The sequence below is a fragment of the Nyctereutes procyonoides genome, unplaced genomic scaffold (assembly GCF_905146905.1).
Source record: "Nyctereutes procyonoides isolate TBG_1078 unplaced genomic scaffold, NYPRO_anot_genome, whole genome shotgun sequence".
Lineage (NCBI taxonomy): Eukaryota > Metazoa > Chordata > Mammalia > Carnivora > Canidae > Nyctereutes > Nyctereutes procyonoides.
In genome coordinates this window covers 23,517,227-23,539,293 of record NW_026575042.1, presented here as the reverse complement: position 1 = coordinate 23,539,293, position 22,067 = coordinate 23,517,227, and the positions used below count along the sequence as shown (strand labels likewise).

Genomic DNA, 22,067 nt, shown 5'->3' with positions numbered 1-22,067 from the left:
CAGAGACTCGGGCAGAGGGAGAAGCAGGCTCCATGCAGGGAGCCCGACCTGGGACTCGATCTGGGGTCTCCAGGATCACTCCCTGGGCTGAAGGCAGCACTAACCTGCTGAGCCACTCGGGCTGCCCAGATGCAAAGATCTTTAACAAAATCTTAGCAAATAAAACTCAGCAGTATATAAAAATTTTAAGAGATCATGACCAAGTGGGGTACTTTTGATTAAGTCAAGGTGGATTTAACATTGAAAACTGATTAATGTAATTAACTGTATGAACAGCATAAAGGAGGAAAAAACATGTTCATCTCAATAGATGCAGATAAAGCATTAGACAAAGTTCAACAGTCATTCATAATTTAACAGAAAAACAGCAAACGAATGAAAGGAAACTTCCTCAATATGACAAAGGTTATCTATAAAAACTTACAGCCAACATCACAGTAATGCTGAAAGACCAAATGCTTCGAAGGTTGAGATCAAGGCAAAGGTGTCTGCTCTCATCACTTCTATTCAACATAGCAGAGGTTCTAGTGAGTGCAGTAAGGCAAGAAAGGGTATACAAGTTAGAAGTGAACTGTATTTGTAGACTATAAGGTCATGTACATAAAAAAGTTCAAAGGATCTACAAGAAAAGATAAACTAGTGAGTGATTTTAGCAAGGTCTATATAAGAAAATCAATTGTATGTCCATAAATTAGCAACAAACAAGTGGAAAATAATCTTTAAAATACACTTATAATAAGTCAATATGAAATGCTTAGGATATATTAACAAAATATGAGCAAAAATTAGACAAGACTTCTCAACAGTAAAATTAAGACCATAAGAAAATGAAATGTTGGGATAAGTAACTGTCAATTTATATCAACAGGAGTGAGGGAAAAATTAAATTCATTTCTAGAAAAAAGAATTTGACCCTCATCAAAATAACTTATAAAAGAGATGCTTCAGAAACTTGGACTTTGGAAAATCAAGTGTACAAATTAAACCATTTCAGGATAACCACTTAATAAAAATAGAAATAAAGAATGCACGAATCCAATAATAAATAGTAAAGAAGAAAAAAGGCAGAATAGAAAGCATAAAGAAAATTGATAGAAATAAATTATAGCAGTTATCACAATAAACTGAAATGGACTGGATTTGCTAGGTAAAAAATTACAACTCACTTTGGACCAAAACCAAAATCGAGTAACATGGTCTTTAATTAGTTATATCTAAAACATTAACATAGGAAGGCTTAAAGAAATGGAAAGAAAAATGATAAGTATACTAATATTAACTATATATAGGCAAATATTAACCATATAGAAGTTGCCTTACCTATATCAGATGTTACAACAAGCATTATAAGGGAAAAAGATTACAACAGCAATAAAAGGAATAGTTTTAGAAACTATTCTAGAAAACAAAATCCAGAAATTTTGTGGAAGATCTTATGTTTTTTTTTTTTTTTTTTTTTTTTTTAGCAAATGATGAAACGAGACAAAATTGCTAAGGCTATAAAAAAACTTGAAAATGTTATACACTATTTTCAACAATTAAAGAATTTATATTTTTTCTAGTACACACCGTTAAACATTTGTAAAATCTGACAACTTACTAGTCAGAAAAGATTTAATAAATACCAAAGAATCAACACTGCACAAATAATTTTTTGATGTATTACCAAAAAAAGCAGCACTCAATAACAACAGTAGAAATCTCCACTTTAAAAAATATGTAATATGCCATTAAACAGAACAGATAAATACGCAATAAAAGGTAATTTAATGAAATAGAATCAAGAATTAGGAAACTTATTTAAAAAAATAATACAAAAACTTGCCACAAAACACAGGATAAAATAGTTTTAATAGCGTTTCACTGAACCTGAATAAGTAACAATTTGTTCCATACAGCAAAAATAGAAGGTTCTCAACCAACTAATTTTATGAGGCTAGTATGGCCTTGCTACCAAAACTATATAAGGGAAAGGATATAGGCAAATTTTATTTGTGATCATAGGTATAAAAAATCCTAAGCAAAATATTAGCAAACCAATTCTACCTCTTTAAAAACAAATGGTCTTTCAAGAAAAAAATAGAAGAAAAACTTCGTGACACTGGATTTGGCAATGATTTCATGGGTAGACAAAAGCAAAGACAACATAAGGAAATACTGATAAACTGGACTTAATCAAAATTGAAAACTTTTGTGCATCAAAGGACACTGCAACAGTAAAAAGGCAACCCACATAATGGGGAAAACATTTGCATATCACATATCTAATAAGGGATTAATATCTAGAACATTTAAGGAACTCCTAAGATTCAACAACAAAAACCACCCAATTCAAAGGCAGGCATACTACTTGAATAGACATTTTGCTGAAGGCATACAAATGGACAATAAACACATGAAATGACACTTAACATCATTAGTTATTAGGGTCAGACCACAATAAGATACCACCTCACACCATTTGGGTATTATGAGAAAACACAAAACAAGTATTATCAAGAATATGGAAAAATTGGGGTCCACCAATTGGGGACACCGCTGGGTGGCTCAGCGGTTAAGCGCGTCTGCCTTCAGCTCAGGGCATGATCCTTGAGTGCCGGAATCGTGTCGCACCTTGGGCTCCCTGTCTGCCTATGTCTCTACCTTTCTCTGTGTCTCTCATGAATAAATAAAATCTTAAAAAAATATGTGGAAAAATTGGAACCCCTTTGCATTGCTGGTGGGAATATAAAATGGTGCAGCCACCCTGGAACACAAAATGTTGCTTCATCAAAATATAGAATAACTATATGATCAACAATTCCACTTCTGGATACATATATTCAAAAGAATTAAAAGCAGGAACTCAAACAGATCTATGTACCTAGACACTCATATATTCATTGCAGTATTATTTCTAGTAGACAAAAAGCAGAAACAACCCAAATGTCCATGGATACATAAAATGTGGTATATTACCCAATGGAATACTACTCACTATTCTAGTACTTGAGAACTTGAAAAGGAATTAAATTCTGTTAGGTGTGGACATAGATTAAACATTATGTTAAATGCAATAAGTAGACACAAAAGGACAAGGATTGTATAATTCCATTTATATAAAGTCCCTGGAACAATCATTTATAGAGATAGAAAGTAGAACAGTAATTACTAGGGATGGTGGGGGTGGAGTAAATGGATAGTTGTTTAATGGGTACAGGGTTTCAGTTGGGGATGATGAAAAAGTTCTGGAAATGGATAATGGTGATGACTGCACAACAATGTGAATGTACATAATATTACTGAACTATACATTTAATGTATATAAACAAACAAACAAAAAAAACCGTGACTATACAGTACCCAGCCCATAGCTAGACAAAGAAACCAAGAGAAAGAAACCTCGATGTATGTCAAAGACAGCAAGATAGATTAGTCCATGAATAGTGCTGGGACAATTGGGCTATTCTCATGGAAAATGAAATAAAATCAGATCCTCATCTGACAAAATACCATAAAGTTTAAAGACCTACATGAATAAGAAAAACTACAAATTTTAGAGAAAAACCTTAAGGGAAAAGGTGATAGAGAACATTAATATTTAAAATTCCTGAACATCAAAAAACATAAAAAAGGTAAAAATAAAGTGGAAACATAGTTAAAGCCCGTGTAAATAAAAACAAGGAATACTAGCCAGAATATATAAAGAACCCATTCTATTAAGAAAAAGACATTTTTAATTGAAAAGTGGGCAAATTATACAATAAGCAATTCATAGAAGGTTAAGTGACTAATAAAACATTTGAATTCTCCAAGTAATTAACTCAATGAAATAACATCTCATAAGCAAGTAAAACAAAGAGAATCCATTTCACATTCATTACTTGAGGTAATTTCAATGTCCGATAGTACTGAGTGATAATGTGTGAGGAAACCGGAACTTATAAATTGCTGATAGGGTGATACACTTCTAGTGTCAGGTGAATTGGTACAACCACTTTAGGGAGCAACTCCCCTTCTAGGTACCAACTCCATGGAAACTTATTCACGTGTGTGCAAGAATGTAGAATATTCACCACAGCACTAATTTGTAATTATGAAAAAGTGGAAGCAAATTGTCTCTCAAAAGAATAAATCTAGTTTATTTACATAATACTATACAATGATGAGAATGATCTACATCTGCCAACATGGATAAATCTCAAAAACAGTGGTGAATTAAAAGCTGCAAAATAAATATATACAGTGTAACATTCATGTAAAATGTTAAAATGCAAAGCAATTTTTAAGAGTGTATGGGTAAACGTTACAGCAAGAATACAGAAATACTAAAAGTACAAAAACAGCACATTTGGAATGACCCAATAGAGAGCTTTCTGTGGTGATGGAAATGTTCTGCAACTGCACTGATCCCAATATGGTAGCCACTAATTAAGGAACTATTCTGAAAGTCCAAGACATAACAATTTGGGATTTTGCTGAGGTATCACTGAACAATGTACACATAAGAGCTTGATGTTCAGAGCTAGTCACTTACCCAGTTACTGAGCCTAAACAACCATCAATTCTATAATAATGATCTCATATTTTATTTGTAATTTTAAATACAACAGTGATATCAGGGATCTACAAACAACTTAAGGTATACAGTACTATGCATGTCAAGGATTTATTTTATTCAAATATTATATAAAGAGTTTCAAAAGATCCTTGGCTTGTCTTCAAAAATCATTCATTCTAGTTAATTCCCACTAAAGGCAAAAATAAAGACACCAGAAGCTTATAACGAAAACATCTTAATTTGATTTTCATTTCTAAAATTTTTGCAGAAGATACATTTTGAGTGAAATGAAGAGTTTTAGGCAGTTTAAGAAATAAGGATTAAGTCCAGTTATTTATATTTAAAAGAAAAAATTTTTTCTTTTAAAAGAAAAAATAAACCAAATGTATTAGTGGTATGAAGAAAAAGCATCACATTGGAAGTATTGTTTTGAGATTTTTGTGGTCTAGAGTTTGGTCATAGAACATTCCATGGCAACGGTTCAACCCTATTGTGTACTATCTTAGAGACTCTCTATTGGAGAGATGGAGCTATATGGTATAGGATGAATTTAAACAGCATCCAACAAACACTTCACTGTATTTGCTTCATACTTTTTTTTTTAGAACTGCGTCTGGAATCCTTTCTCTGCTTGAAAATAGGAGAATTCAAGAAACACAAATCTGTAAAAGGGTCTCCTCTTCTCAGTTTCCTGAAAGGATAAAAAGAACTCTTAGGCATAATTAGAAGCATCTCAATACTAACTCACTCTTCATATAAAGTTATTGTAAAATATGCCAGTGCTAATATTCCCACTTCACTTTTTAATCAAAATTTTATATTTCAATAAGACTCACTCTTGAACAAAGCTCCAAATCTTACACCCCTCACCATGTACCATTAAGAGTGGGTTCCACAAATCAGATACTTACGAAGCGAGTGTGGGTTCCTTATAATTCATACTGACTGCACACCTGCGCTTTGGCAGAGACACTGCTGGGCTTTCTTTCATTTTTGGAGAAAGAGAAAGTTTTCTGATTTTCGCTTCAGGATATAAGGGGACATTGGTGATATCCTTCAGGCTAAAATGAGTTGAGCAGTGAGTTTCAGGGAGTGCACCTACAAAAACAGCTTTTATTGAACATGGTTCCAAATGAAAGAAAAAAGAAACACAGGAACTAAAATTGTGTGCAATTACATATCCTAAACGTATACAGAATCCAGCATTTTATTGTACAGATTTTTTTACCTATTTATCATTGTTTCATCCCAGTAACACTGAAATATTACTGTAGATGTAAAGAACTGTTGCAACAGATTACTAAACTTAAAATTCTTTTTAAAAAATTATAATTTTTTAAGGATAAAGAAGAATTAAAATTTAAAATTTAAATTTAAATTATGGAATTTCATTTTAGTTCCACCTTGCTCCACAGAATCATCAATATCAAAATTTATCAGGTGGCTTCCTATAGTCTTAAACAGCCACTTAAACTTTATTAAATCCATGAGAATTATTTATTATAGCCTCTGTGGAGACCAGCAGGAAATGGGTTCCCTCTGGTAAAGCTAACATGTTAAAAAGTTAACCAATGTTTTTCCTATCTTAAGCATCCAAATTTTCTAATTTGAAGCTGTATCTATATTGGGTGACAGGTACCCACCCAGCACATAGGACACTGCAAGACAATCTCTTCAAACAGTTTTAAAAGGCAAATTGTCCAAGACAAACTAAATTATAACTGTAAAATGCCTATATTTAGCAACCATGTTCTCCAGGGTTATCTAGGTTTCAAATTCTTTCTTTTGACCCCACATAAATTTATTATATTACACTAATTATTCCAATTTTTAGATTGGAAAATATGGCTAAGCAACATCCAATCCATGGTTATATTCTAGAACAATGCTTCTCAAAATTTGGTATATATAAATTCCCCCAGAGCACTTGTTAAAAAGATGCAGATTCTGATTCAAGGGTATGTCTTGAGATTCTGCATATTTAAGAAGTTTCAATGCAGTGGTGATGCTGATGATCTGGGGATTAAACTCTGAGTAATACTATATCAGAATGTTATTTTTTTTTAAACTTACTGTATAAAATTTCAAGAATACACAAATACAGAGACAACAATATAATGAAACCCCAGTTACCCACCTTCAGTAATTACCAACCTTTTGCCAATCTTGTTTGATTTACTGTAACATAATAGCATATTTAAAAAAATGTATTTGCATACTACCACTGCCTAACTGGTTGACCTTGGAAAGTCATTTAAAATTTTTTAGGCTTTGGGCAGCCCAGGTGGCTCAGTGGTTTAGCGCCACCTTCGGTCCAGGGCGTGATCCTGGAGACCCAGTCGGGCTCCCTGCATGGAGCCTGCTTCTCCCTCGGCCTGTGTCTCTGCCTCTCTCTCTGTGTCTCTCATGAATAAATGAATAAAATCTTTTAAAATAAATAAATAAAAATTTTTTAGGCTTTAAGATCTCTTATAAACTATACAAACATGATGATACACTTCATAGAATTTTTCTGAGTATCAAATGAAATAGCATTATAATGTTTTGGGAATGCTACAACCTATATTTATTAGTTTTATACACTAACTAAATTTCCCAGATGAGAATCTTTGTGGCCAGATGTAGGCTATATCAACTTTTTGTTTCTTTTTTTTTTTTATTTTTTATTTATTAATGATAGGCACACAGTGAGAGAGAGAGGCAGAGACACAGGCAGAGGGAGAAGCAGGCTCCATGCACCGGGAGCCCGACGTGGGATTCGATCCCGGGTCTCCAGGATCGCGCCCTGGGCCAAAGGCAGGCGCTAAACCGCTGCGCCACCCAGGGATCCCTATATCAACTTTTTGAACCATACCTACTTTCGATAAAACTAATAAAAACAAGATTTTTCTAAGCAATAGTTTTTAGATGTCTTACAAATGTCTTAGAGAAGAATAGGAAGCCCATTGAGTAAAAAGTTTGGTCACCTTTCATTAACTAGAATGAATAAATTTAAAATCAGTTCCTGTTATATTGAATATAAAACAAAGCCATTAAAATGACAGGTTACTGGATTCAAATTTGTTTTCATTTTCAAGGGCCTGTTTCAGGTAAGTGTATAAAAGATATTTTAATTCGACCTAGCTCCACTAAAAAGTTTTTCCTTACCTTGGAAGCCTTCATTTACTTAAAGTAAAAATGCTTTCTCTGTAACAAGTAGTATTTGTTCTTAAAGAAGATTTAAATTAGCTTAAAGCAGGTCATAGCCATTCAATTGCGATTTCCACCCCCAAGCCCCCATTGTTTAATCAAACTGTACCTTCCCCCAAAGAGACAGATGGCAAGTCTCTAACCTCCCCCAGAGAAACAGATGGTAAGTATAGCATATAAGCATCAGGAGTGATCATTTATTATAAACATTAAAAATGCAAGCGAACAAGTAGATCACTTACTGATAGGAGTTTGTGTAAGCTTAGAATCCTCCATCTCTTTTTCATTTCTATATTTTTGTGCTCTTTTAGGTCGAGACCTGGCAACTGGGCTATCTGGTTCACTGGAGAGATCTTGACTGTACTTGCAAGTGGGCAAATAAAGGTCATCAGAATCATCTCCTGAATCACTTGATTCACAGATGCTCACTTCAAATTCCTTATTGTTTTCTTCTCTGTTAGAATCACTGCTCATTTTTTGTCGGAAAGGGGTGAGATGAATACCTTCTACCAAATTAAAATTGTAAGCATCATTGGAAGTGACAGATTCATCCAATTTTTTTTTGGAAACAGTCTTTTTATTTTCACTTTTGCTCCCTTTATACTTTGATCCAGATTTTGATTTTCTCCTTCTGTTAGCTTTTCTTTTCTCCTCTTTTCTTCCTTGTGCACCTCTATGCTTATTTTTAGCTTGTTCAAATTTATGTTGTAAAATGTTTTCTTTTGTTTTATTAGGTCTTCCTGGGTCAGTCAGCTTTGGTGATAAGTTAATTTGATCCTTATTCCACTGACAAACACTTTGTTCCACATTTTCAGATATGTGCATGTTTACTAGTGGGTCTTCACATCTAATTCTTTCGGATTCAGAGGGCTGCTGTGAGAAATGACTGATTTCAAAACCATCCAAGGCATTGAACTGACATAGATTATTAAAATGTTTCTTTAAACTTCGACGGACAGATACCGTTCTAGGTAAAGCATTGTCGTAAGTAGATTTATCTTCCTCTGAATCCAAATCAAATTCCAGGCTATGTTGAGAAACAAGTATTTGCTCTGAGAATTTAAAAAATACATGAGAAAAAGTTTTACGTTTTAGTAATCTTAGAACTCAAAACTTAAAAATGGAATTAATAAAAAGTCATTCTTAGTTCTTCCACATTTGCTGTAAGTAAAATACAAATCTGGGGAACTTAATATTCCACTTATTTTGCAATGCTCAATTAATGGTTTCTACCTGACTTGTGAAAGAATCTTATATAACCTTCAAAAATATTCTAAATGGGGTCTATCTTCCTGGTTTAAAGAAAAACTAATAGGCTATATGTATCTATGTGTATAGGATTCAGTGGGAGAGAATCTCATATTCTAAAGTAGAACAAGCATACTGAGAAAGTGGGAGCTAAAATGTTCTTCAAAAAATGAGTAAGATTGGGATAATTGCAAAGCCCTTCAGGTAAGAAATATAATCTTCATTTTTAGGAAAAGTGAGGATCTTTGGTTCTGCTTATTCAAATGCTATTCCTTCTTCAAAGCTTAGTTCAAATAGAGAGGACTGATATTTGAGAACAGGGACATGTCAATTTAGAAGTAGAAAGAATGGGATGGCTTTGGAGATCAGCTTTGAGTTTAAACATTAGTTTTTACCATTTGGGCTACTTCTTGTGAGATACCTTACTTCTTTGGGTCTACATAAAATGGGACCAACAGCACTTACTTTCTGAGGTTGTTGTGAGAGTCAAGTGAGAAAGTGTATATAAAATAGCTAATACAGGAGCTTGGCACATAGTAGGGCTCAGTAAATTCCAGCCATTTATAGCTGATTATAGATTTGGCAAAATGAATGGATGTATTTTTTTAAAAGATTTATTAATTTATTTATGATAGACAGAGAGAGAGAGAGAGAGAGAGAGAGAGAGAGAGAGAGAGGGGCAGAGAACAGGAGGAGGGAGAAGCAGGCTCCATGCCGGGAGCCTGACGTGGGACTCGATCCCGGAACTCCAGGATCGCGCCCTGGGCCAAAGGCAAGCGCTAAACCGCTGAGCCACCCAGGGATCCCTGAATGGATGTATTTTAAAACTGTCATAAGTCCATGTAAAATAAACAGATTTGCTTTGAGAAGAATGCCAGATAAGCAAAGTTTAAAAGTTAAAAAGAAAAAAATTAGAGAAATTTAACTATGTTACTTGTTCACAAAGATCTCATCTTGCCCTTAACAGTATTTTTGATTTTTATTTGAATTACCTTCTATTTGGAGTGATTCTCCTTGTTCTGGAAGGTGAGCTTCCTGAAGAGGAACTTGTCTAGCCAATGAAAAATAGAAATTTACTTAACAATATAATAAAAAAGAATTAAGATTTTCTTAAAATTAAGCTTTTCTCTTTCTTTAGTATCATTTCATAATTCTAAATCAGTGTATCTGTTCAGTATTATCAAAGAAAACAACAACAAAAAAATTAAGCTGATTATACAGAGGCTGGTTTGTTATGAATGACATTCAACTCCCACTGGAAGAACTGCCTATCAGTGAAGACATGCCATAACTCCTCATTTCATTTAGCTGGAGAAACAGCCAATCAGTACTGACTTACAAAATATATTACAGAAATGCAATTTGATTACTCAACTCTTTAGCAGCCTGCTTCATCATTAGCTGAGCTGTTGATTCTTTTTTTTTTTCTTTTTTTAATCTCTTGGTAGTATGTATCTTTAATGGTGCCTTACTACTGAACCCTCTGAAATTAATACTATTTATTTTCTTTAAAAATCTTCTCCCTCTTTGGCTCATGAAAGAACTTCCTTTATGCTTTCATACTATTACTGGCTGTTTTCATTCTAATTTTATTCTTTGTTTACTATACAAAATGCTTCTCTAAACATCAAAATTAAATATAGGTTTAGGTAATAGAGTTAAGATAACTAATTAATAACAACTTCAGGAATCTTATATGAAGTAAATTACCCCATCTTCCTTTTTGATCATTACATAAATATTTTGTCAGGTCTTACAGTTCAATAGTTTTAAAACAATTCATAATTAAAATTAATATGGGGATGGAAGTCGTCTTAGTGATTACTTTTGTGAAGAGGAGGGCACAGACTTGAAAGGGAAAAGGGACAGGAGGAGATGGCATCTGGCAGTAGTTTTAATTGGGGATAATTACATGGATGCATGGTACTATCTGGAGATATTTTTGGTTCTCATAACTGGGGGAAGGAAGTGCCACTGACGCTTAGTGGCTTAGGCCCAGGATGCTGCTAAATGTCCCACAATGCTTAGGATAGCCCTCCACAACAAAGAATTATCTGGCCTAAAATGTCAATGATTCTGAAACTGAGAAAACCCAGCAAGAAGGAGCAGTGCTCTAGTCATAATTGAAATTTTGGTTCCACAGGTGTATATATTAGTCAAACTCATCATTGTGTAATTGTGTAATTAAGATTTGTGCATTTTACTGTATGCAATTGTATCTCAGTAATTCTAAACAAAGTATACTTGATCCAAGAGAAGGGGAAGAGAGTATATGGGGGTCTGACCTTATTTAGGAATGAACTGGATTAGCAAGACAGGGTGATAGCTGTGTTAAACATGATGTTTTATTTCATTTCTAAACCAAATTATTTGTAGTATTGGCAAAATACGGTCATATGAATAACCAATCCTTCTTAGAATTAAAACATGACACAAGAAAAATATAACGGAAAAAACTCAGTTATATTTAAATAACTAGCCTATTCCTAGACTCAAAAAAGTAAATATAAGAAAGGTTTGGCTTGGCTATATGTAACAGAGTATCAACGTACCAAATTTTTTAAAAAGCATTTTTAGTAGAGAAAAAGATCAGACGCCGAACACCAGAATGTATACGATGCAAATTTTCTTTCATAAATGTATCACAGAATTAATTCTTTTTTTGTTTTTAGTAATCATAATAATGAATTTGATACTAACGGTAAATCCTTCACAGATAAATCCCCAAGGTTGTTGTCATTATTGGAGTCCATTCCAGAGGGACATACTTCTCGGTTCTGTTAATATATTAAAACAAAGAAAACATTGGTATAATTGAAATATTCATAACAAAGCATTTATTCAACAATAAAAATGGATGAGCAGTCTACTGTGGTGCTGGGCGTTGTTCTCAGAACTGGACCTACAGCAGCTAAAAAATAGATTTAGCTAAAAATAGATTTAAGTCCAACCCTCTTAAAGCTTACATTATAGTGTTGGGAGAGAAAAATTTAAGACAAAAGGAAAGAGAAACATAAATAATTTCAGATATTGATAAAGTGCTAATCAGTAAATACTCAGAGTTGAAGTGACAGAGTACTTGAAGTTGGAGGGTTCTCTTAGATAGCATGACTTTCATCTGAAATGTAAAGAATGCAAAGGAGCCAGTCATTGAAAGAGCAGGGAAAGAAAAAGCAGAGGAAACAGCAAATACAAAAGTCATGATGTAGGAAAAACCTAGCTGTGTTTAGAAAAGAAAGGCCATTGTGGCTAGAGTCATCTATGACCTTTCTTAATAAGAATGGTAGGGGATGTGCATGCAGAGGCCTTGAGAGTTACAAGTTTGGATTATAGTCTAAGTGTGATGGGAAGTCACTTAAATTTTAAGCAGGAAGTAAAATGATCTAAGTTTTAAAAAGATCAGTCTGGCCACTGTGTGAAACATGGGGATTGAAAGGGGCCAAGAGCAGAAAGAGTGAGGAAGTCATTGTAGTAAATCTAGTAAGACATGCATATTAGCTAGGACTTGAGTCCTATGGCTATAGAGGTTAAGCCCAGTGGAAGGTGTTGAAAGACCAAAGTGTGCTGAGATTGAACAGAGATGGAGGTGGGGACAGTGAGGGAGAGGGAAGCCTCTTTAGTTTTATTTATTTTTAAAGATTTTTATTTATTTATTCATGAAAGACAGAGAGAGAGAGAGAGAGAGAGAGACCAAGACAGAGAGAGGCGCAGAGACACAGGCAGAGGGAGAAGCAGGCTCCATGCAGGGAGCCCAACGTGGGACTCGATCTCGGGACTCCAGGATCAGGCCCTGGGCCGAAGGCAGGCACTAAACCGCTGAGCCACCCAGGGATCCCCGCCTCTCTAGTTTTAACTTGAACAAATGGATAGGTTGTTTTATGAGATAAGACTTACAGAGAGGCAGAATTACACAATATTTTTGGGAGAGGGAAAATAGAGTTGTGCTTCATACAAAATATGTTTGAAATCCTTTATAAATATTTAGGTGAATATATCAAATACTAGTCGTGTGTGTGTGTGCCTTTGTAAGTTTTGAGCTATAAATTGGAGGTCATCAGCAGATAGTATTTAAAGCCATGGGAGGATAAAATAGGTCTAGCTAGGACAAATGATATTTGAAGGTAAAGAACTGAGCAAAACAGACTGACAGGGAATAGTCAGAAGAGCAGGACAACTTAGGAGAGTAAGAAAGGCAAGAGATCAAAGTATGTTGTTTATTAATTCAAGGGTAAATTTGGTCACAAAAATTGGGGTTTGTGGGCACCTGGACAGTGACCACAGAATGATGGGGATACAAGAGTGAGTTGAAATGTAAATAGAAACTGAAGAAATGAAGATAATAAGTGCACTGTTCTCTTTGCCTTTTTTTTTTTTTAATTTGGTTTGTATTTGTTACAACCTCTTAAAGCAGAATGTGACTTGAGCACTACATTTCCACTCACAAAACTTGCGGAGTTACTCCTTGAACAGCTTTACAACATGCTTAAGGAGGCTTAGAATTTTGCTAAACAACGCTCTTCTTTGGAAAACAAGCCCTATCTGTGGCTACTCCCATCCAGTTGGTTCTACTAAACTACTAGTTTCTAGAAGCCTAGTATATGCAGTTGAGAACTACAAGGGACAGAAGATTTAAAAAGACCCTAGAAGGTGAAAGTTGTTTTAACCAATATTTCTTCTTTTACACATCTGCTATAAAGGGAAGCAGAGAAATGAGGAGTTAAGGGATATGAAACCAGGAGATGTTTTATTTATTTTCTTTTCTTCTTAAGGCAAGAGATACTAAAGCACATCTGTATGATAGCTAGAATGATTCAGCCAAGAGGGAAATACGTGTTGAAAGAGCACAAACTTTCTAGAGGAAAGTCCTAGAGATGAGAAAAAGGGAATCTGAAGCACAGGGGAGGGCTCAGCCTTCAATAGGAGCAGAGGCTCTTCTACCACTGTGACAGGAGGGAAGATGAAGAACACAGGGTAGACACAGGCAGATTTGTCGATTTGTATTAGGAAGGTGAAAGCTCCAGACAAATTCCATAGAGGTCATTCTAATTCAGTTCAGTTGTTTTTTGAAATTTTTTTTAAAAAAGATGTTATTTATTTGAGAGAGAGAAAGCGTGCACTAGCAGGTGGTAGGGGTTAAGGGAGAGGGCATAGCAGACCCCTGGTGAGCAGGGAGCCAAATGCAGGGCTTGACCCTGGGACTCTGGGATCATGACCTGAGCCAAAGACAGATGCCCAACTGACTGAGCCACCCAGGTGCCCCTGTTTCTTTAATTTGATGCATATATAAGATGCTGGTATTATGATAGGTTAAAACTTTAAAACTCTTCAAGAGAAACAAAACAACTAGAAATTTAATCCTGTTAAAAGTCTTAAATTTAGGGGCATCTGGATCGCTTGGTTAAGTGTCTGCCTTCAGTTCAGGTCCCAGGATCCTGGGATCTAGCCCTGAGCCTTGCTCATTCTGTGTCTCTCTAATAAATAAATACAATCTAAAAAAGTCTTAAATTTATTTTCAGTATAGCTAAATATTCTAAATTTAAGTGGCATTATTGCTGAAGATAAATAAAGGAGACTATTTCATTACAGAATAATATAATTTAATAACAAGTTACTAAAATGATTCATTATAAAAGCTAGGGAATAAAAAGCTATTAGAAATTATGTTGTAGGGATCCGTGAGTGGCTCAGCGGTTTAGCGCTTGCCTTTGGCCCAGGGCGTGATCCTGGAGTCCGGGGATCAAGTCCCACGTCGGGTTCCCTGCATGGAGCCTGCTTCTCCCTCTGCCTGTGTCTCTGCCCCCCTCTCTCTCTGTCTCTGTCTCTCATGAATAAATAAAATCTTTTAAAAAAAATTATGTTGTGATTAATCCTTATAAACTATTGATAGGCAAGAAAAATATTCTTCTTATCAAAGCATTTTAAGCTTTTCCATCACTGATAAATTGACTTGATAAAAACGGAAGCATGAGTACAGAATGATGGTTGAAAGGGAGTGACACATGTAGCAACTATATGGCAGAAAACAAACTTTGATATCTTAAATGCTAAGGACACTTTTGCCCAGCAACTAATAATATGGTTTAATGAATACTCAAAAATCATTGTAAATGTCAACATGCCTGCAATTACAATTTTTTTCCTACTGTTCAGGTACTCATTTTTCACTATTCTATATATGATTTCACCAAAAACTTAGGAAAGGGAAAAGGAAGATTCAAATGTCTCTGGAGAGATTTTTTTTTTTTTTTTTTTTTGGCCTCACTAGTTGACTGAACAAGGAAAAGAAAAAAAATCAGGAAAGATTATATTCTGAAGGAAAAAAAAACCACAACCAACCTTTATAAACAAGCTAACCCTCACAGGAAGAAAAAGCAATTATATCAAATCTTTATAGACAATTCTTTGCTATACTCTATATGCATGTATTGTATATATGTATGTATATTCTCTATATGATACATAGAAAAAATATGGAATCATGTTAGTTGCAGGGAAGCAAGAACTCTTTCACTGACTCCCCCTGGCAGCAGAGAGCTGACTAATTCCCTTCCTGAGTCTATAACCTTCCCCTAATCACTATGGTCTGGCCTTCTTCTCTGGTTTCTTGGCCTAAGTATCCACACAAATGTCTTTACTAGCATAGCAAACAGATGACGACCCAGAAACAAAGTAAACTTTCTCTTAATACAGAGGTAATGTATACTTTTCCTTAACCAACTAGTAGGTAAAAATGACTCTCCAAGAGAGCACTTCAATACTTCCCTCCCAAAGTAAGGTAGTTCTTATAAAACCTCACTAGATATAACAAAACTACATAGAAGAGCTAAGATTTATACCACTGATTAAAACTTCTGGTCTACAACAAGTACCGCTTTTAGACCTTTAGCTATCTTTGACTCACTTAGCTGAACAGTTGAAGGGACCAGCAGTGCAACAGGTTAACCTCATTCTTCTGTACTTTGTCTTGCTACCTACTTTCAGAACCAAGTTATACAAGCTCAAGCCTCAATCACATATGTGCTTGAAGTTTTCTTTAACTGGCCACAAACAACAGCTGTGCTGAGGCACTGAAGAAAGAGGTTTTGATCAATTCACTACTAACAGAGCATCAGTAATTAATTTAAATAACATAATTAATTGATCTATCAACTCATGGCTGTCACACTTTTTCCTAAGAACTTCAGTCTTTGTAATGAAAATACCTGAGAAGTTTCTTCTGTTTGTTGTGAAGTCAGTTTTTGTTTCAATGCATACAGCTGACACGTGAGATAGTAACATTCTCTTCTCAGTTGCAAGATGATATCTTGGGCTTCTCTCACTTTAGACTTTTCATTTTCCAAAGCTAAAACTAACATTCTGTTGTTGTCTTCGTAGTTTTTTAGCAGTGTAGAAGTGTTGGCTAAAAGACAATAAAAATTTTTTTTTATTATGTATTAAATCCAAACTTAAAAAGTGATGCAAAAGCACACGAAAATCTCTTACAGATTATTTGGCATGGCGCAGCTATAAAAGACTTTCGTTTGCCAATCTCTGCCAAATTTTTATTCCTTTTCTCTTTCATCCGTCTCTTTATGTCTTCAAGACTATCTTGAAAGGACTTTTTAAGGCACCTTTCCTTGGCCATCTTCTACCTAGGAACTTAAAACAATAAAAAGCATTTAATTTTTCTAAGAGATAATATCAAATACAAAACAAGACTGAAAACACAGGCTGTTTGTAAAGAATGGATTAAACAGACTTAATAACTGTAGAATTAGCTTAAAGAAAGTGGCTAACCTGGTAATAACTTACATTTTGCAGCTTTTAAATCTCATTAATATTTTGGCATAATATTATCCTCCTCAGGTACTTTATAGAGAAGTTAATAAATGTGCATTTCAACTCAAAGACTCTGTAATATGCCACTATGTATTAACAAATATCCCCTGGGGCTTACTATATAGTAGGCATTATGGGAAATACTTAGTATTCTATTTTGATATTATTATGTTTCCTACAGACCATGTTTATGACCAACATTTACTGTTTCAGTATTTACTAGACTTACAGCATTAATTTAGAGGTAATGATATATGTGGGCTTTGTTTTCCAGTTCTTCCCTCACTTGATTAACTTTCTTCCATGCTCTTTTATTTATTTATTTATGATAGTCACACACACAGAGAGAGAGAGAGGCAGAGACATAGGCAGAGGGAGAAGCAGGCTCCATGCACCAGGAGCCCGACGTGGGATTCGATCCCGGGTCTCCAGGATCGTGCCCTGGGCCAAAGGCAGGCGCTAAACCGCTGCGCCACCCAGGGATCCCTCTTCCATGTTCTTTTAACCCAACACTTAATATATGCACACACTCAAGAAAGTCAAGGTGATCTTCAGGTGTTTAAACTATGTAGCACTATATACAGTTTTAATAGGCTATCATAACAATTATAGAGCTAGAAAGAATAGGAACTGAGGCAGGGGAACATGCTAGTTTTCTCAAAGTTTATTTTTAAAACTCAGGTCTGTTAGCTCCTAGTAAGTCATGAATATAGCAAACAATCCATTAAATAATGGTTGTTCTACATACTGTTAAAAGTGGCAAAACAAGTGCTGATAGTGTCATATGCTAATACATGAATATACTTAAATTTTTCAATGCTGCAAGTCAGATTTGGTTCAATATTCTGCTACTAAGCCTATCAAACTACTTTTCATGAGCATCTTTTAACCTAGATTGCACTCTGCAGATCTTAAAATTACAAAAGGAAACTGGCAATACAGTTTGTAAGAATAAAATTCTTATTCTTACAGTTTATAAGAATAAAATTCTTATTTCCTACAACCATATATACAATTTTCACTACAAAAGATACCTCCATCTCCTCTAAGTTAGTCAAATATTTTACTGTGCCTTACCTTTTCTCAGGTATTTTCTCCAGGCCTTACTTATTTTCCTCTATACAGTGTCTGGAGGTATTAAATATAGATACGTAGATCTCATTTATTATTTTCTGACAGTGGAGACACAACATATACTGAGATGTTTCTGGTAAAGCAAGCACAACTATTTTTTTTTTAAAGCACTAACGTTAAGTTGTACAAAACAATGTATCAAAATGGAATTTTTTTTGTCCCTCCCTCCCTCCCTCCCTCCCTCCCTCCCTCCCTCCCTTCCTTCCTTCCTTCCTTCCTTCCTTCCTTCCTTCCTTCCATTCATTAGAGACAGAGAGAGGCAGAGACACAGGCTGAGGGAGAAGCAGGCTCCCGGGTGGCCTGATGCGGGACTCGATCCCAGGATCACGACTTGGGCCAAAGGCAGATGCACACAACCACTGAGCCACCCAGGCGTCCCCACAATGGAGTTTCTGAAATTCTAATCGGAGATGTTTGATAGCCATACAGATTAAGTGACCGATCAAGTTAGTTTAGCAAAGCCTTACCTAAGTATCTTTCGTTATTCCCTTCAAGCAACTTAAAATCACAAGAGAGATTTGGTGTACCAAAAGTTCCCTGTCTAGCCCATTAACATGGGGTATGGTGGAGACAACGCATGAAACAGGTCACAGCGCAGGACGAGTCCGTCTGTATTCCGGTGAGGGGTCTAGATTCAGAAGAACCTAGAATATTTGATCTCCGCCATCATTCTTTCATCCTTCCTGCTGCGGAACCGGCCAGCCCGCTAGGGCAGCGATCAGTGCTAGCCGCTCCAGGGCAGGGTAACCCAAACAGCAAAACAAGGACCCCGACGGAATCGCGCCGCACAGAGAGCTGCCAGTTTGTGTGCCCTTAGGTTAAGCGTGGCTTTTTGAGGTGCTATGGATGCCTCTACACATCACTGGAGCCACAAAATCCTGCAAGGCGGAAAGTCAGCGTACCCGTGTATTTAACCAAAGCGTAAACGGGGGCGTGGGAAGGCTCAGGTCGGGTGGGTGAACAGAGAAAGGCACCGGGTCAACCCGACTCCACGGCCCCCACACCGAACTCAGGACGACAGAGGGATCCCTGGAGGAAGAGGCACAGGGGCCACAACACCCCCGTTCCACACCTGGAAGACCTGTGGCCTCCTCTTTCTCGGAGAGGCTCCCGTGAAGCGGACGTGGGGGTGTTGCCCGGAGAAGGCCCGGAAATCCTCCTCCCGCAGGTACGTCCCAAACAGTACCTTGGTCACCACCTGTGCCGCAGCTGTCGCCCTCCTTGCATCCCAAAGTTCCGCGAGGCCGTCCTGCCGGTGTATCCCGAGCTTCGGACCCTCCAGCCGCAGGCTCCGACAGCGGGTCGCCCGCCAGCTAACGCGACCGCATTCGAAATTCGCCGCCGCGCTCCCCCATTGGGCGGCGGACGGACGGTCACGTGAGGCGCCGCCGCCGCCGCCGCCGCCGCCGCCGCCGACGCGGCAGAGCCCCGCCCCGCCCCCCCGGGCTGCCCACGTGACCCGACCCGAGCCTCCACATCCGGCGTCTGCAGCAGCCCGGCCTCTGGAGGGCGGAGTCTCCAGTCAGCGCGTCGGCCTGGGGGCGCTTTTCTGCTCGCAGTCGTTGGCTTTTGGGGGTGGAGCCGCCGGGAGATCGCACAGGGTGGGTATTTCGGAGCGTTCGACGAGCTTCCTGTTAACTTTAGTTTTGCGGTGTGCCCGTCTCGGAGATTGTACTCGTGGGCTCCCTCTTGTGAGGAGAATCTCCAGAATGGTTTGCCCGCCGAAGTGGTCGACCTGCTTGCTGAAGAGAGGCCTCTGGGAGGGATATGAAAGCCAAAGTAGGAAGCGAATTTCGGATTAACGGGACGTTATTAGGGAAGTTCCAGATACCTGAAATACTCCGCTCCGGGTTCTTCGTCTGGCTGCCTGTGGCTCTTCAGCCCCCGAGAAATGGCGCTAGCATCCGCATAGCTACTGACTGACTCAGCAGCCTGGGAAATTTTCCTTAATGATTTTTAACCCCCCCCCCTCCCAGCCTTTCCATGCCCCGTCGATCACCCGTCCGGTCAGTTCTGCCTTTTAACTTTTATTTATTTTTTTCACGTGCAAACCCCACTATTTTCCATACCCCAATCCGGCCGGATTCCTCCTCCCTTTCTGTGAACTGTAGCGGTACCTACCCTGACCGCAGCCTCCACTCCCTTTTGTTCTTCACAGAGTGATATTTTGATAAAGCAAATATGATGGAGTGCGAAACTCTTAAATGGCTCTCCCCTGCGTTTAGGATCGAGTTCAAACTCCCAAAGATCTTTGGGCTTCAAAGAGCCCAATGGTTTCTACTTTCACTTCTGAATTTCATTTCCTTGTCACTCGTCTTGCTACTTTTGCCCATGCTTTTTTTTTTTTTCTTTTCTTTTTTTTTTTGTTTGTTTGTCAAGAGCAGTCTTTCCTTTACCGGGGCTGCCTTCGTCGTATTCATGCTGCAGGTCTTATTGTAGAGGTGAAATTTTTTCAGAAAGCCTTATCTGTCCCTAAAGGCTCCTTAATCAGCCTGCTTTGTTCATCCTTGGTGCCATGCACGCACTTTTCCTTTCGTACCACTTGGGGCCTTGACTTATTCATTGTCTGTTTATTCAATTTGCATAAAGGTAGAAACTATATATGCCTGTATCTAGTTAAATATTCAGCATCTACTTAGCAATTTGCCATTAGTAAGTATTCACTGAGACAATAAAAGAATGAGTAAATGAAACGTAAGCAGTTCTGAATTTAGGCATTCATCATGAAATTTGTTTTTTAGATAACATTTACATCCTTATTCTTTTTTTTTAAGGATTTTATTTATTTATTTATTTATTTATTTATTTATTTATTTATTTATTTATTTATTTATTTATTCACAAGAGAGACAGGCAGAAACATAGGCAGAGGGAGAAGCAGGCTCCATGCAGGGAGCCCAATGTGAGACTCGATGCCAGGACCCCAAGATCACACCCTGGGCCAAAGGCAGGCGCTAAGTCGCTAAGCCACCCAGGTGTCCCCACATCCTCAGTCTTGTCTAGACCTCACCCTCATGCCTTGGCTTGATGGAAGAGATCAGAACATCTGTCTTTAGCCAACAACTTGTTCTCCAAGTGTTATGAGCGGGATCACTTCCATTATTCCTGGGGTGTGGCTTATATGTGCAGAAGCATCAAGGAAGGCTTGGTGGTAGGTACAGTACAGCTGCTGCTTGTACTGCAGCTCAGGGTATGGGGCCTGCCACTTACACCAACCTCAACTGATGGCATTAATCACTCTGCTCTGTAGGTGTGGGCAGTGGCCCTGGCAAGATTGGCACAGGTGCAGGGTGGGGAGGAGATGCTACTCGGTTTGCACACTGCCACAGGTCTGCCCTGGTAGGTCTGCGGGCGTCTCGGTCATAACCCTGCACAGCAGAGTCAGGCAGTCATGGACCTACCAGCAGGAGGACATCCTGGCCACAGTGGAAAATTTGTAGCCAGAAATGAGAAACATTGCAAGGCATCTTAACCAAGAAGTTGCAGTTCATGCATATCAGTTCAGGTGGTCCAAAAGACTTGCTAGGCTCACTAATCTAAAGAATATGCAGAGGTGTGGAGTGCCCGGATGGCTTAGTTGGTTAAGCTGAGAACTCTTGATTTTGACTTGGGTCACAATCTCAGGTTGTGCGAAAGAGCTCCAGCCTGGGGCTCTGCGCTGAGCAGGTGGAGCGGCCTGGGATTCTCATTCTCCCTCTGTCTCTGCCCCTCCCCCCCTTGACTCTGGCTCTCTTATTATTATTTTTTTAATATTTTATTTATTTATTCATGAGAGACGCAAAGAGAGAGAGAGAGAGAGGCAGAGACACAGGCAGAGGGAGAAGCAGGCTTCATGCAGGGAGCCGATGTGGGACTCGATCCCACGACTCCAGTATCACGCCCTGAGCCAAAGGCAGGTGCTAAACCACTGAGCCACCCAGGGATTCCCATCTCTGGCTCTCTTAAAAAGAATATACAGAGGTTTGTTTCAGAGCTGTATGTTTGGCATAACTGCCACCCCTTTAGAGTCACTGAGCTGGTTTGGATTCTGGTTCCATTGTGGGTCTTCACGTCGGTTGCTCTCTGGAATTCTGTTACAGGGGCAACATATTCAGGAGCAAACTTTTCTGTTCAGGAACCAGTTAGCTATCGACGGGGT

The 22,067-nt window shown here is 37.7% G+C and overlaps 1 protein-coding gene across 2 annotated transcripts; it reads right to left on the bottom strand.

The window, feature by feature from the left end:
- Positions 1-3,824: 3,824 nt before the first annotated feature.
- On the bottom strand, positions 3,825-19,309 carry SGO1 (shugoshin 1). 2 transcript variants are annotated; one of them, XM_055321242.1, is made up of 9 exons: positions 19,116-19,309; positions 17,873-17,967; positions 16,460-16,615; positions 16,180-16,376; positions 11,678-11,754; positions 9,970-10,028; positions 7,972-8,781; positions 5,452-5,638; positions 3,825-5,231 (listed from the first exon to the last, which is right to left on the bottom strand). In XM_055321242.1, the coding sequence occupies exons 3-9, from the start codon at positions 16,599-16,601 to the stop codon at positions 5,114-5,116; spliced, it is 1,590 nt and encodes a 529-aa protein (XP_055177217.1). In that variant the 5' UTR covers positions 16,602-16,615; positions 17,873-17,967; positions 19,116-19,309; the 3' UTR covers positions 3,825-5,113. The 2 variants fall into 2 exon arrangements, with proteins under 2 accessions (XP_055177217.1, XP_055177216.1); XM_055321241.1 differs by lacking the exon at positions 17,873-17,967.
- Between the last annotated feature and the right edge of the window lie 2,758 nt (positions 19,310-22,067).

Excerpts from the sequence above, each read along its gene's own strand:
- SGO1 (XM_055321242.1), bottom strand. The coding sequence starts at position 16,601 with ATGGCCAAGGAAAGGTGCCTTAAAAAGTCCTTTCAAGATAGTCTTGAA. Across the intron at positions 5,639-7,971 it reads GCTTACACAAACTCCTATCA|GTGCACTCCCTGAAACTCAC; the intron begins GTAAGTGATCTA and ends CTGTTTTTGTAG. Across the intron at positions 5,232-5,451 it reads AAGGAACCCACACTCGCTTC|GAAACTGAGAAGAGGAGACC; the intron begins GTAAGTATCTGA and ends TTATCCTTTCAG.